This window comes from Pezoporus wallicus, unplaced genomic scaffold (genome assembly GCF_028554395.1).
Source record: "Pezoporus wallicus isolate ANWC-B61680 ecotype Strahan unplaced genomic scaffold, APGP_CSIRO_Pwel_v1 contig_6814, whole genome shotgun sequence".
Taxonomy (NCBI): domain Eukaryota; kingdom Metazoa; phylum Chordata; class Aves; order Psittaciformes; family Psittacidae; genus Pezoporus; species Pezoporus wallicus.
In genome coordinates this window covers 2,930,504-2,943,586 of record NW_026639755.1, presented here as the reverse complement: position 1 = coordinate 2,943,586, position 13,083 = coordinate 2,930,504, and the positions used below count along the sequence as shown (strand labels likewise).

Here is a 13,083-nt window from a genome sequence, read left to right as displayed (position 1 = left end):
GAGGTCGATTCTCCAAAGCAATAGGTTTACCCCTTTTTTAAGGCTTTATCAACCTTTTGGTGGTAGGATTGAGTTTGGGGGGTGGTTTGTTTGTTTGTTTTGCTGGTTTGGAGGTTTTTTTGCTTTGTTCCAAATGTACTCGAAGCACCATCACTCAACATTTGCCATAGTCACGTATTCTCTGTCACTGAGGGGGAGATCAGGTCAGAATCTGTTTCTGGGAGCAGAATCTGTTTCTGGGGAAACAGAATCTGTTTCTGTAATCTTATTAAGATAAGAATTTAAAAGACTAAGAAAGAAATATTCTCAAATAGAAAATAGGAGGAGTACAAGGGGGAAAAGAAGAGTCTGGCTTGGGATAGGCTTTCCTGTAGCTTTTACCGTAGCTGTGCAGAGAAGGATCATTGTCAGAGAGGGAAAAGTGGAAGATCTGATGAGAAGGTGTAGACAGTATGCAAGGTGACATGGAGCTGGGAAGCAAGATGAATGAGAAAAATAGCAGCAGGATCCACTCTCACATCCTATTTGTCTTTGAGTGCGTGGTGGGGACGCAGAAGAATTACTTTTAACAAGTATTTTAGACCCTGGTTTCATCCATGGGGTGTTTACCTTCCGTTGAGAATATCCCATTGAGGTTGTAGGTCATTGCACTGCTGGTTGAATAGAAGTTTCGGAAGCTCATTAATCCTTTCTGTATGTTGGCTCTTTTTCTTTACAAAGGGATGTGACATGTCCCTTGTGTTTTTAGGGATCTTACCCTTTGCTAATGTGCTCTGTTTATAGGCATGTCTGTTACGGGCATTGGGTGTTAACTTCTTGTCTTGGCTTTTGTTTAATTGTTAGGTTTTGATATTCAGGAAAGTGCTGTGCAAGTTCACTTTGCCTTTGCAGGGATAAAGGCTCATGGCTGCTCTCTAGAGTTCACTAGAGGTCCTGGTGGCAGCTCAGTGGTGACAGAAAACACACCTTTGTGATTAACACAACAAAAGTTAAATCCTTGTGAAGATCAGTCTTGTAAAACCATTCCTTGGAACTTTTGTACTGACTGTCTAGGGCAGATAGCATTTCATTACTGAGCAGGTCTTGGGATTGTTTGCTCTGTGGTTTACACACTGAGAACTTAAAAAGAAGGGACTTACAAACTTACCTAACTATTTGGGTCTCACTACGTGGCTTGTGACCAACATGTCATTCAGAAGGCCCACTAACATTTCACACAGTTATAACAAATTAAAACAACAGATAGACTGACAAGAAGGGTCTGAAGTTCATGTGGTACATCGCATCCTCTGTATTGTTACCCACACACTGTCAGTGGCTTAGGAGCATGAATCATTTCTCAGCCCCAACAGAAAGGGAAGGTGGGAGAGCGACGGGTCTGTATCAGAAATTTGGATGAACATGGAAGCAGAATCCTAAGCTCTAGCTCCAGCTCTGAAATTTAATTTCTCCTGTGAAAAGACCTTAACATTATACCTGTCTGTCTTCAGTTTACACAATACAGATATTTCTATGCGTCCTTAAGATACTAAGAATGACTGAGTTTTCTAAATTGCTATCTTAAAGGTACTTTTGATACTAACTACATAGAAGTTTTGTCTTCACCTCGCTGTGTTTTTATTTCAGTATCAATAATTAGTACGTTCCATACTTCAATACCCATCTTTGAGCTATCCATTTTGAGTTTTCTTTAACAATGCTGTTAAATTGCTTACTATGTAAACGCCAACATACAAATGCTTTTTTTTAACCTTATTTACTTTCTCTAACTTTAACGTTGTCAAGAAAAAAAAGCATTTTGGAGTACAGTGGACTGCAATAATCAGTTACATCTTGTAGAAGGGGGGCAGTGGAAAAAATGTTTTTATTTGCTGGTGAGCCCACCAAAGAACTCATACTAGCAAGTGTTGTCAGGAGAATTACTATCAGAAGACATAATATACGTGATCCTTCTTTTTTATCTTTGTTTCATTTATCTTAGTCACTCTAGAAGGCGAGGTATTTTTCAGTGACGATCTCTCTTTTAATGACACATTACTGCACTGATAGCAATGGAAATGTCTCCAGTGTTGTTAGAAGTCCATTAAAAAGTGGATCACTGCACTAGAAAATGTCATTCAAATAACATAACAGAAACAAAACCTGGCCTGTTAACAAACGGGGGAAAGAAAGTATCAGCCTGGAAGAGAGAAAATTCTGTTTCATGCTGCAGTCCATTTTGAGAGAGCACTTCAGAGTTTACCTGATTGCTTAAGCTAGATAACATGTAGCTGACACTTTGCACCGTAGGAATTATGTGCTTGAGAGAGTCAGCCCAGAGGGCTGACTTCTGCAAAAACATTCTGTCTGATTTCTTTTATATCTTCCTTTTCCTCAGACATACGATAGATCTTGATGCCTTAGATTATAAAGCATACTAAAATACATTCAGCATTATGGTATAAGTGGTGATTTCAAAGCAGGTGAATACAACAGACAAGGATTGAGTTTATTGATTTTAGTTCACATGAAAATTGTGTCCTTATTCTCGAGTTAATACCATTATGAAAATTCTTTACTCAGCTTCTCTCTCCCTTTTCTCGTGTGTGTGGAAGTGAATTTTTGCCTGCTTTGACACATTTTGTATTTTTTATCTTCTAAATTTACTTGGGTAGTCTACTTTCTTCAAAGATATTTGCCTAGCAGGGCTTGCAGCCTGACTGCAATGATATTTAAACCCGTTTCCATACAGGCAAGATCCATGCCCGAGGCATGGAGAGTACAAATTCTGACAGAGTTTTTGATAGCTGCTAGGAGACATAACATATCATTATAATTCACAGCAGTCCTAAAACATTCTTTATACCTTCTCTCTAATTCTATATTAAACATTGCAACTCCATGTAAAATGGATTACTTTTGATAGAATTACTTTTAAAAGATACTTACACTTTTCACCTAAGTGAAACAAAAAATGCAATCTTCTACGAAATGCAACCTTAAAATCTTTTAAGAAGTTAATTAATCAATGCATTTGTTAGATTTGGTTTTTTTGAACAGTTTATTTTGATTAATGATTTTCATGGTGAATTTCTGCATCTTTAAATTTTCAAAACAAAAATTGTTTCCATTCAGTACCAAAAGTTTTCACTTTGAAAATGTCAAAGTGGAACATTGCGAATATTTTAATGTTTTTTGTTCCTAGCATTTCTGGCCAAGAAATTTTTGAAACTGATCTTTTACAGAAAGCAGTTTCCAGTTTGTTTTTTTCAATGGAAAAAGTCATGTCCAAGAGCTCTTGATAATTCACTAGTTGCAATGCAGTCTTCTAATAACTTCTGCTGATATCTTGGTTCAGATTGGAATGTAAAGGCAGTAGGGGAAGGAGTTTGCAGCTAAATGGAAACTGTAGCTTGATCAAATATTTATAACAGCAAGCAGATTACAATACCAAAGGCAAAACAGAACCTGTTGTGAGTGCTTTGCTTATGTTCTTCATGGTACCATCAACCAAATAAACAGGTATTAATGAAGTTCACATTCTAGCAATAGTTACTGTTGAAATGGTGACATTGATTAGTCGATTCCCTTTTATTTTATCAACTACTTACGATAAAGTTTTACTGTTGTCCAACTTGATATTGTATATTCTTGTATTCAGAGCTCTTGGCTGAGATTTTTATCACTAATATTAAATATTCCATGGGAACTGCAGTTGGTTCAGTACAAAGATCCCACAATTTGCCATCTATTCGTTGCTGTAAATTTTCTTCAGATTGTCCCTTTCAACCGCTCTTCATATTCAGGTTGCTGAACCTACTGACATGTTACCGTATCAGTTGATTTTGTCGTGTCCTTGGCACTTTTTTCTGCCCCATCAAGAGGTTTAAGGCATCAGCAGCTCTTTGTGGAAGGAGTTCTCAGAGGTACTTTACCAAGTCTTAAAAATTACAATTATCCTTTTATTTTCTTGGTTAAAATCTTGTAATTCAAGGAATTCTTTGATTTTTCAGAGTAAACCGTATTCTTTTTATAAACTAAATCCTCTGCCAGTTCTCCCACGGGCCTAATGTCTAAAACTGGGGGAAATAAGTTGAGTTGTATTTGGTGCTGTGACCTTTCAGTTCTATCAACAGCAACTGTCTGTGTTGTAAGATATTTGTTTTGATCCCATGTAGTAATACCAGACTGCATATCAGATTTTAAGTGACTGACGTTCCTGTTTCATTTTAAATAACACATATGTTAACACTGAAGTTTCGGGACTGCTCAATTGGGTTGTTTTTGTATAACATACAGTAAGACGTGTGGGGTTTATATCATTAAACCAGTGATTATTTCCACTGTATTAAAAATGGACAGCAAATGAACTCTTATCTTTTTTTCCAGTCATCACCAGCTTTTTCCCTGGAGCAAAGAAAGATGTTGACTTCATTGACATCTGGCTCTTAGCTTCTACTTATTACATATGCAGGACCTTTACTGCTGCAGGGTCAACACTTGTCAGACTTAAGTGATGAGACTTAGATTCATAGATTTTAAAATTCCCTTTTGTTGAATACATTCCCCTTTGACTTTAAAAACATTCAAAATTCTTTACCTGAGCAAAACTCCAGAAAAAGTACTCTGGGATGAAATCTTGTCAAACTCTTTCTCAGTGTAAATAATTCAATGCCTCAGAATGTATCACTGATCTCCATCTAATCTAAATCAGCACTAGAAGTTATTACGCATACCTTAGGTTTCCAAAAGTAGTAACTGGCTGTTTTGTGAGCTGATGATCACTTACTGTCTGTTTGACACAAAAAAAATTACTGTGAGTCTTAATGCTCACCAGTTGATCAATCCCAGTAGTCAAAAGCAGTGAAATTACTTTCTAACTGCACAAATCATTCATCCAAAAAAGGGAAAAGAAACAGGTCAGGGAGAAGACACAGTTTTCCCTTCCCCTGCTTTGGATGTTGTATAGATAATAAATCTTGGGATTGTAAGTCCTTCACCTGCCTCCTTCAGTTTAATTCATTTCAAAACACTTGGTGAACAGCCCTTAACAGTCCCTGAAGTATGAATGCCATTATTTATGAAATTCTGAAGTTGTACTATTCTTGTATAGTCTTCAACTAGCAAACCAATTTATTCTATGACCCATGCTTTCCAAACTGTTCTCCAAAATGAGATTTTGCAGTTCTGCAAATTCATTGATTGTGAAATCTCTTTTAAAATCTGGATAGTAAGGCTCTAGTATTTTTGCTTTTCACATCAAGAGAAAGAAATTGGAAATTTTTCTCATTTTAGGTATTTGAGTTTGAAAAGCCAGAGGTCATGGCTTTAGACATTCGTTCTAGCACTGCACCATGTATCACAGAATAGAAGATTGATATACCATGTCTCTTTCAAAACATTCACATTTCATGACTTTATGGTAGGACTTTGGAAGTCCAGATTATCTACTACTTTTTCATTGGAAGTAGTCAGGCAAACAGACTTTTAAGGAGAGCCTTCTAAGAGCTAAAGGGGCAAAATCTGTAGGAAATTCCTTATCAAAATATCCCTTTTGTCAAAAGATTCCCAAAGCATTAGTCTAATGACATATATTTTCACACATATACACACATTTTCAGGGAAGAACATGCTTTGATTTGTTTCTTAAAATTAAGTAGAAATAAAACAAATGGGAGAGAGGGGTGGTAGAAAGAACCCTAGAACACTTGGCTTTTGTTAGCTGTTTAAGAAGCTGCTAATTTATTCAGGGGTTACCTTCAACATCTGTTAATTGTACTCTTGCACTTGATGATGTCTTTGTTTTGAAGTGAAAGACAAGCTATGAAATGGGTTTTTTAATCCCTCCACTCTTCCTGGATCTTACTGGCTAATAAAACCTTATTTTGTTTTAGTGGAAGTGACAGAACCTAATAAAGTAAAAGCTGTATAACAATATCCATCCTAATCCTGTAACATCAGGGAGTTATAATTTTCTGAAGTGAAGCTTCTGCCTTTAAGGCCTCTCTCTTCTAGATTCATATCTGAACTCATACTGTTACAGGATAGAGCTCTCTCATTTTGTTTTCTTTTGTTCTGTCCTTTAAGGAAAACTACTTCAGACAACGTGGAGTGGAGAGGGTAACAATTATTCCCTCCAGTTACATATATATCTGTTTATGATGGGTTTTTTTTGTTTGTTTTTCAACAGTTCTGATTCAAAATACGGGTACAAAATTTAGTTTTGCTATAGAAGCACCCTGCACTGAGACTTGCCTTTAAATATTTTTGTGAACATTGGTTTATGTTTACTGGATTATGACTCACTGAAAACTGCCCTGCAGGCATCCAGAGTATATTTGCTAGGGGCTTCAAATAACTTTTGACTGGGTTCGAGATCTAAGGACCATTGTGATTTCCAGACAAACTTAATTAGTAAATCTGTAAAGGGAATGAGAGGAGACATGCATTCTTCAAAGGCCCTAACATCCACAGGAAGACATCAGCTGAAGCAAGCTTTGAGCTTCCTCCCATATGCAGCCCAGTCCTGATTTGCTGAAACTGTTTGCCCTTGACTGTCTGAACAGTGAAATATGTAATTAATTTCAAATAGGTGTGTAAATCCATTTAAATAAACCATCTGCAACTGCTTTTCTGTGGCATAATACGTTAAGTACTTTTACATGCTTTCCGAAACTGGGGGGTACTCAGGTATTCTGATATTCTCATGGCATTTTTTGTCATATAGGTCTTAGTGTGTGACACCCCTATAGATACATATTGCTGTCAATAGATATTTTGTCTTCATTAGAATGAAAATCTAAGTGTCATTACATTCCTTCCTCATAGCATGCCGAGTTATGTCACAAACAGATTGATAGCATAGTTTCATTCTCAAAGTGTCAGTAAAGCAAGATGAACAGCACTGTGGGGGGCTGATGGTTTGGGACCATTATTGCAGTGAAAGTACAAGCCCCTGTCATCTCATGGTGTGGCACAAAGGAAAGGTGATTATTTATTGCGAATTAATGCTGAATATTTTGCTTTTCTGGGATATGATGAAACTTGGGAACTTGAGCATCCCATCCATTATTTCTCTGTCTGCGTCTATGGGATATGTGTTTCTTGAATATTTTTGCATTCTTGTTTCACTGACAACTACAAATAACTCTGAACTCATAATAAAGGACAGCTTTAAAGATGGCTGCTGAAGGTTCTTTTGGAAAACAAGGTGTATAACTTAAACAGTACAAACTGTACTGTAGTTCTGCAGGCACTGCGAATGATCTAACAAATATTTCCTCTGTTTAAGGTGAGTTTGGAGAAGTGTGCAGTGGACGTTTGAAGACACCAGGAAAAAGAGAGATACCTGTTGCAATTAAAACTCTGAAAGGTGGCTATGTGGACAGGCAGAGAAGAGATTTCCTGAGAGAGGCTAGTATCATGGGACAATTCGATCACCCAAATATAATTCGCCTTGAAGGAGTTGTTACAAAAAGTAAGTTACTACTGCTGGTTCTTTTATCATTGTTCCCATTCTGTGTCATTTAGTATCAAAATTAAGTGTTAATTCCACATTTAGTATGGATTGCAATTCTCAGAAAGCATCTAAGTCATAAAATGACAGTAGCTACTGCAGAATTTGGGACTATAATAGGAACTGCATAGCTGTTTTCATTTTAAAATGTTTTATTTCTTTTTTTTTAATAAAAACCCTTCTAATTCAAATAAAGTCTTTACAGGTTCTTATTAAATAGACTGTAAAGTTTGCTTATAGGCAAGTGGAATACAGAAACCATAAATGTAAATGATTTGTTAATGAAGTCAAATTGTCTTGCAACGGAGCAGCTATATTCTTCTTCTCCCAAAAGAGCTCATTATTTATTTGGTTGTGGTTTATTGATTTCAGTACCAGAAGAAATCAATTTCCTATATTTTAAAGAAATAAAATATAAATTCTCTTAAACTTATTGTACGCTTGCAAATTATTCACTAAGATTCCAGAATAACATGTGAAATGTCTTACTCTTTATACCTGTTGCAGCTGCCAAGATATCACTTGCCTCTGAAACCTAGTGTTATGGACTTCTCTGAAATGCTGAAATGTCTAACTTACCATTTAAGTATTAAGTAAGAAGTCGTATTAAAATGCATGTGATTTCTTTAATGCCAGCTTTTTGCAGTAATGAGTTAAAAACCTCATGTTACACTCCTCTCAAAATTCATCATTGCCTCAGCTAAGCCATGTTGTTTGCTAATTTGAAGTACTTACGTTTTTCCTGTAAAGATCAAGTGTGATGTGTATAAAACAATGATGTCCTCTTATTTTAACAGTAAATACAGTAAATATGTTATGAATATTTCCTGTTTTGCCCTTGTTACAAAGCTGTGCTTGGAAAACACAATATACTGGAACAAAGAGGAAAGTATAGCTCCTGAACTCATGTCATAGAATCCTAGAATCATAGAATGGTTAGGGCTGGTAAGGACCTTAAGATCATCCAGTTCCAACCCCCCTGCCATGGGCAGGGACACCTCACACTAAACCATCTCACCGGAGGCTCTGTCCAACCTGGCCTTGAACACTGCCATGGATGGAGCATTCACAGCATCCTTCGGCAAACCATTTCACCACCCTCACAGTAAAGAACTTCTTCATTATATCTAACCTGAACTTCCCCTGTTTCAGTTTAAACCCATCACCCCTTGTCCTGTCACTACAGTCCCTAACGAAGAGTCCCTCCCAAGCATCCTTATGGGCCCCCTTCAGATGCTGGAAGCTGCTCTGAGGTTTCCACGCAGCCTTCTCTTCTCCAGGCTGAGCAGCCTCGATTTTTTCAGACTGTCTTCTTACAGGAGGTACTCCAGCTGCTCATCATCCTCATGGCCCTCCTCTGGACTTGCTCCAACAGCTCCATGTTTTTCTTATCTTGAGGACGCCAGAAATGCGTACAGTACTCCAAGTTGGGAGTCATTGGAGTGCAATAGGTTTATGATATGAATTGTTCAAATCTGTTCCTGTGGTTCAGGATTAAGATGAAGAGGATCTTTTGTGGGTTTTTTTTTTTCGCACAGTATTGAAAGGAGAAATTCATTATTATTTAGGAGTGTTTGGTTGCTAGAGTAAAAAAAATGATGTTGCAGGCTTCTAGAAACATATTGCTTAATGTTCTCCATTGCTCTCCTGTCAGTAACTGCTCTGTCACAGCAAATGAGAACATGACTTAACGCTGGCTGAGCAGCACTGGAGATCTTCGTCAAGAGATGTAAATATGTAGGAACCTCATTGAATTTAGCTCCTTGCTGTGTAATGAGCATATATCAAAAATTAAATTCCACCAGTCTTCACCAACGTGGGCCATTTATAAACAAGTCTCACAGGTATGGCTAGGATCCATGTGGTGGATCTAGTAGTGTATGTCTCATTTCTGAAAAAGGCTAATGGCCGTGATTTACAAACATTGTTTAAATCCAATTAGATGGTACACACAGGGTGCAGTATAATGTGCTTGGCAATGGCATGATTGTTTAATCTTTGCCACGTTTATACGTTTTCTTTCTATAATGGCTCATTGTCAGCCTAGAGAAAAATGAAGACTGCATTCAGAAAATAGAAACAAACAGATAAATCAGTGCTCCAGCATTAGAGTATCTGTTCCTGTTCTACAGGAAAAGTGATCGTACAGACAACTGTAAGTCAAGAAGTCATCATTAGCAGTTCTGCTTTTCTCTAAGGAGTCAACAAACTTTACTGTTATTTTTGGAATGTTTTGCTTAGAAGTATATAAATACACTAGGTGTTACTGTTATAGTCATACTGTCCTATGAAAATATCTATCTCAGGTATTAAAAAAGTAGAGGAAGTTTGAAAGGAAATATGGGTCAGGCAGGTTGGAAAAAAGTGTGCAGCAGTAATTATAGGATGAAAAAAAATACATGTGTTATCAACAAATTTCTCCATAATGCCTGGAAAGGGCAAGTTTTATAAAGGGCAGAGTTGTGCAGTACTTCTCTCCTGCAGGAATCAGGCTAAGCAACAGCATCTTTTTGCCCGTTTATCTCTCGGATGTTGCCTTGCATTTATGCTGCCACATCTGTGCTATTTAGAGAATAACATGCTTCAGCTGGCAGCAGAACCACTAAATCCTAAATCTAGGACAAGATTGGCACAAGCCAACACAGGACAGACATTTCCTGTAACTAAAAGGTGTGCTGTAAAAGTCAGACAGAACCTTGTCCCAGCCAAATCATTTATGTAATGATTAAAAGGTGTTTTGTGTTAGATTAGCAACAGCAGAAACTGATGTGCATTACAGTTCCGCTAAGGTATAAAGGCACATTGGATGCAGTAAATTTGATTAATAGGCATGTAATGCTGTTCTTAGCACATGCTTTCCTCTTTGTAACCATTAGTCATTTGCTGCTAGCAGTTGCTGATATATATTTTATCAGTTTTTAAGCAATACCTTCCTTTGCAGTGTCATTGACTATTGAACAAAAAAGAAAGTGGATTTGACTGTAATAAGCAGAAGTGCTTTGCCGAGTCAACAGCTATTGACTAGGGCAATAACAAATTCTCCCATTCATTACGAATGAGAGCTTTTATCTGGTGCTACCAGCTAAGCAGATGTTAACTTTTAAATTATACTGTTTTCAAGATTGCCGTGGAATATGTACTGTACAGGGTGAAAAAAATGCTAGACTAAGCCTGCTCAAAAGTAGGGCTGAAACAGTGTTTTAATGCCCTTTTCTGATTGCTTCATTTCTCATTTGTCCTAACTGCGATCCCTAATCACAGAGAGCAGTAGGCAGAACAGTTGCTATAGCACAAGCTTTCTGTTAGCAGAGAGTTCATTTGAAGGGCAATTTGCCAGGCCAAGGCAAATACACCATAGCACAGAATCTGGATCTGATTTTTCACTTACATTGCTAATCAGAAGTCCCAATGGAAACTTTATTCCTATTTCGTTTGGTTTAGCAACACCATTCATTGCATGGTTTGCCATAAAAGGCTGTGTATTGTCTCACAAATCTGTGAAGGATGCTTAGGTACTTTATAAAAACATCCATGTTTCCCTTTCAAGTCACATTAGGACAATAATGGTTTAGGGATGTCTTCTCGGGTATGTCAGGGCATGCTCAGCTCACTTGTGTGTCGTTGTCCAAGCTGATGCTATTTCATAAACAGGTATAGGAGATAAAACGTTTTTCTCCAGAATGAGTATATATAACCAACATTGAGATCGGGGCTGTATAGAAGTACGATCTGTCTTCTACATCATGCTAAAGTCTGTGTTGCAGGCTTTAAAAGTCTGTAAAGTAAATTAAAGGCATGCTAACAGCAAACGCCTGCCAACATAACTATGTCTACAAGAGACATGAAAAAGTGGTCACTGAGTATTGTAACTGTACTGGAAGAAGTCATTGGTGTTGCATTAGCCAAACTGGAATCTATAGTTAGTTTAGCTTTATGATATCCTACATAATAGTTTACAGCACAGCCTTGTCAGTAATGTATAATATTGTGTCAGTTTACAGTATCAATGCATGCAAGGGCTTTATTGTAGTAATAATCTTTATTTGTTCCCCTCCTTCTCCTCAGACTTTACCCCAAATAGCTTTCAATTGTTAGAATGAATTTCTAAGGAATTGCTTCCCTTTCTGAACTTTGACTGCTGTAGGATTTGAACCTGTGAGACGTTCAAGAGCAATACTTTTAGCACATTCATTTTCTTTAACAGCATTATGTACCTTGTTATTCTCCAGAAGAAGTCTCAAATTAATCCCATTACAAAAGGAGGATGAATGAAGGCAGCACCCAGAGTTTTGGTTCTTGTGTAAGTTCACATCCTCTTAACATTAAGTCTGGATTTGGAGCATCACCTTCAACTCCCTTATTGTCTCCTCACTGTTTTGCTTTAGTGACTTTCTGATTATTACAATATAAGCTTGTTTTGGAATCTTTAGTCAGTCATCTGGCAGATTAATTCAAAGCTTTAATCATTAAGTTTCTCTTTAAATTATCGTGTGTAACCTGTTCAGTGCAAGAAGAGTCCTGATGTCAGTATGCTTTGCCTTGTCCGTGAGGAAGGCAGTGCAGCACCATGCTCCTCCTTCACTACAATTTGCAGGATATAGCTCTTCATATCTGACCCATTTTTCAATTTCCAAAAATGCTGTGATAACAGTCTTTTTGGGTTTGGGTTTTTTTCAGCTAAGACATTGTGTTCTAAGCCTTAGAACCCTCAGTGTAATGAATTTCATGCTGCCCTTTTTTCCAACCAGTTAGCAGGTTAAGACTGTTAAATGGAGTTCAGAATTCAATTTGAAAGGTGATACATTTGCAGTGCATGTGTTTATTCTACAAAGCAATGTCTATTTGGCTGTTACGCAAAAGGACTGAGGAGATTTTGTGGCAGTGTTTGTAACATCCTCAGCTTAGTCATGTATGGTGAAATTGTACTTCCAGGAAATGTGATTGTGCAAAGTGTTGACCTTTTAAGAGTTAAGTTGTGACCATTTGAAGTAGCTGCCAAAATATGGTTATGATTATACACTAAAAAAATTGTGACCTCCATTACAGTACTTATCCTTGATTTCTGAAAAGTAAAACCTTTAGGGCCAACAGAAAACATACAATGTTAATAAATTCCATGTTAGCGTTGTAGTAGTTTATAACCTGCAGTGTAACCCATTTCAAAGCTTGACATTTACTTCTGTCAGTAATCTCAGTACATCACTGAGACATCACTGGCACCTCCAGGCACAGATGTACTTGTTGGAGACCAAAATGCCTTCAGACCCACCCCTTGAAGCCAGCCTTGCACTGGCAGGCTGCCTCGTGCAGCATAGATGCACAGCAGGGTATGAAGACATTATTCATTGCTGAATATCCTCCGTTCTGCTTATGGACAATCCACTAGGACACAAAGTGGTGATGAGACTCTATATGTGTTGTATTAGCCAGTAGGCTGATACGGCATTAGGCATAGAGATTAATTTGTCTGATGAAGCATATTGCTCAATGTCCAAGTGGAGACTGGTGACAAGTAGCTCCAAGGAGACCTTATAAAGTCTTCCAATACTTAAAGGGGGCCTACAAGAAGTCTGGAGAGGTACTTTTTG

The 13,083-nt window shown here is 37.5% G+C and overlaps 1 protein-coding gene across 6 annotated transcripts in view; it reads left to right on the top strand.

The window, feature by feature from the left end:
• EPHA6 (EPH receptor A6) overlaps positions 1 to 13,083 on the top strand; it is a 467,936-nt gene that overhangs the window by 362,964 nt on the left and 91,889 nt on the right. For all 6 annotated transcript variants that reach the window (XM_057415936.1, XM_057415931.1, XM_057415932.1 and 3 more), the window contains one exon: positions 7,271 to 7,456. In XM_057415936.1, coding sequence (XP_057271919.1) covers positions 7,271 to 7,456 — 186 coding nt within the window. The remainder of the gene's footprint in view (positions 1 to 7,270; positions 7,457 to 13,083) is intronic.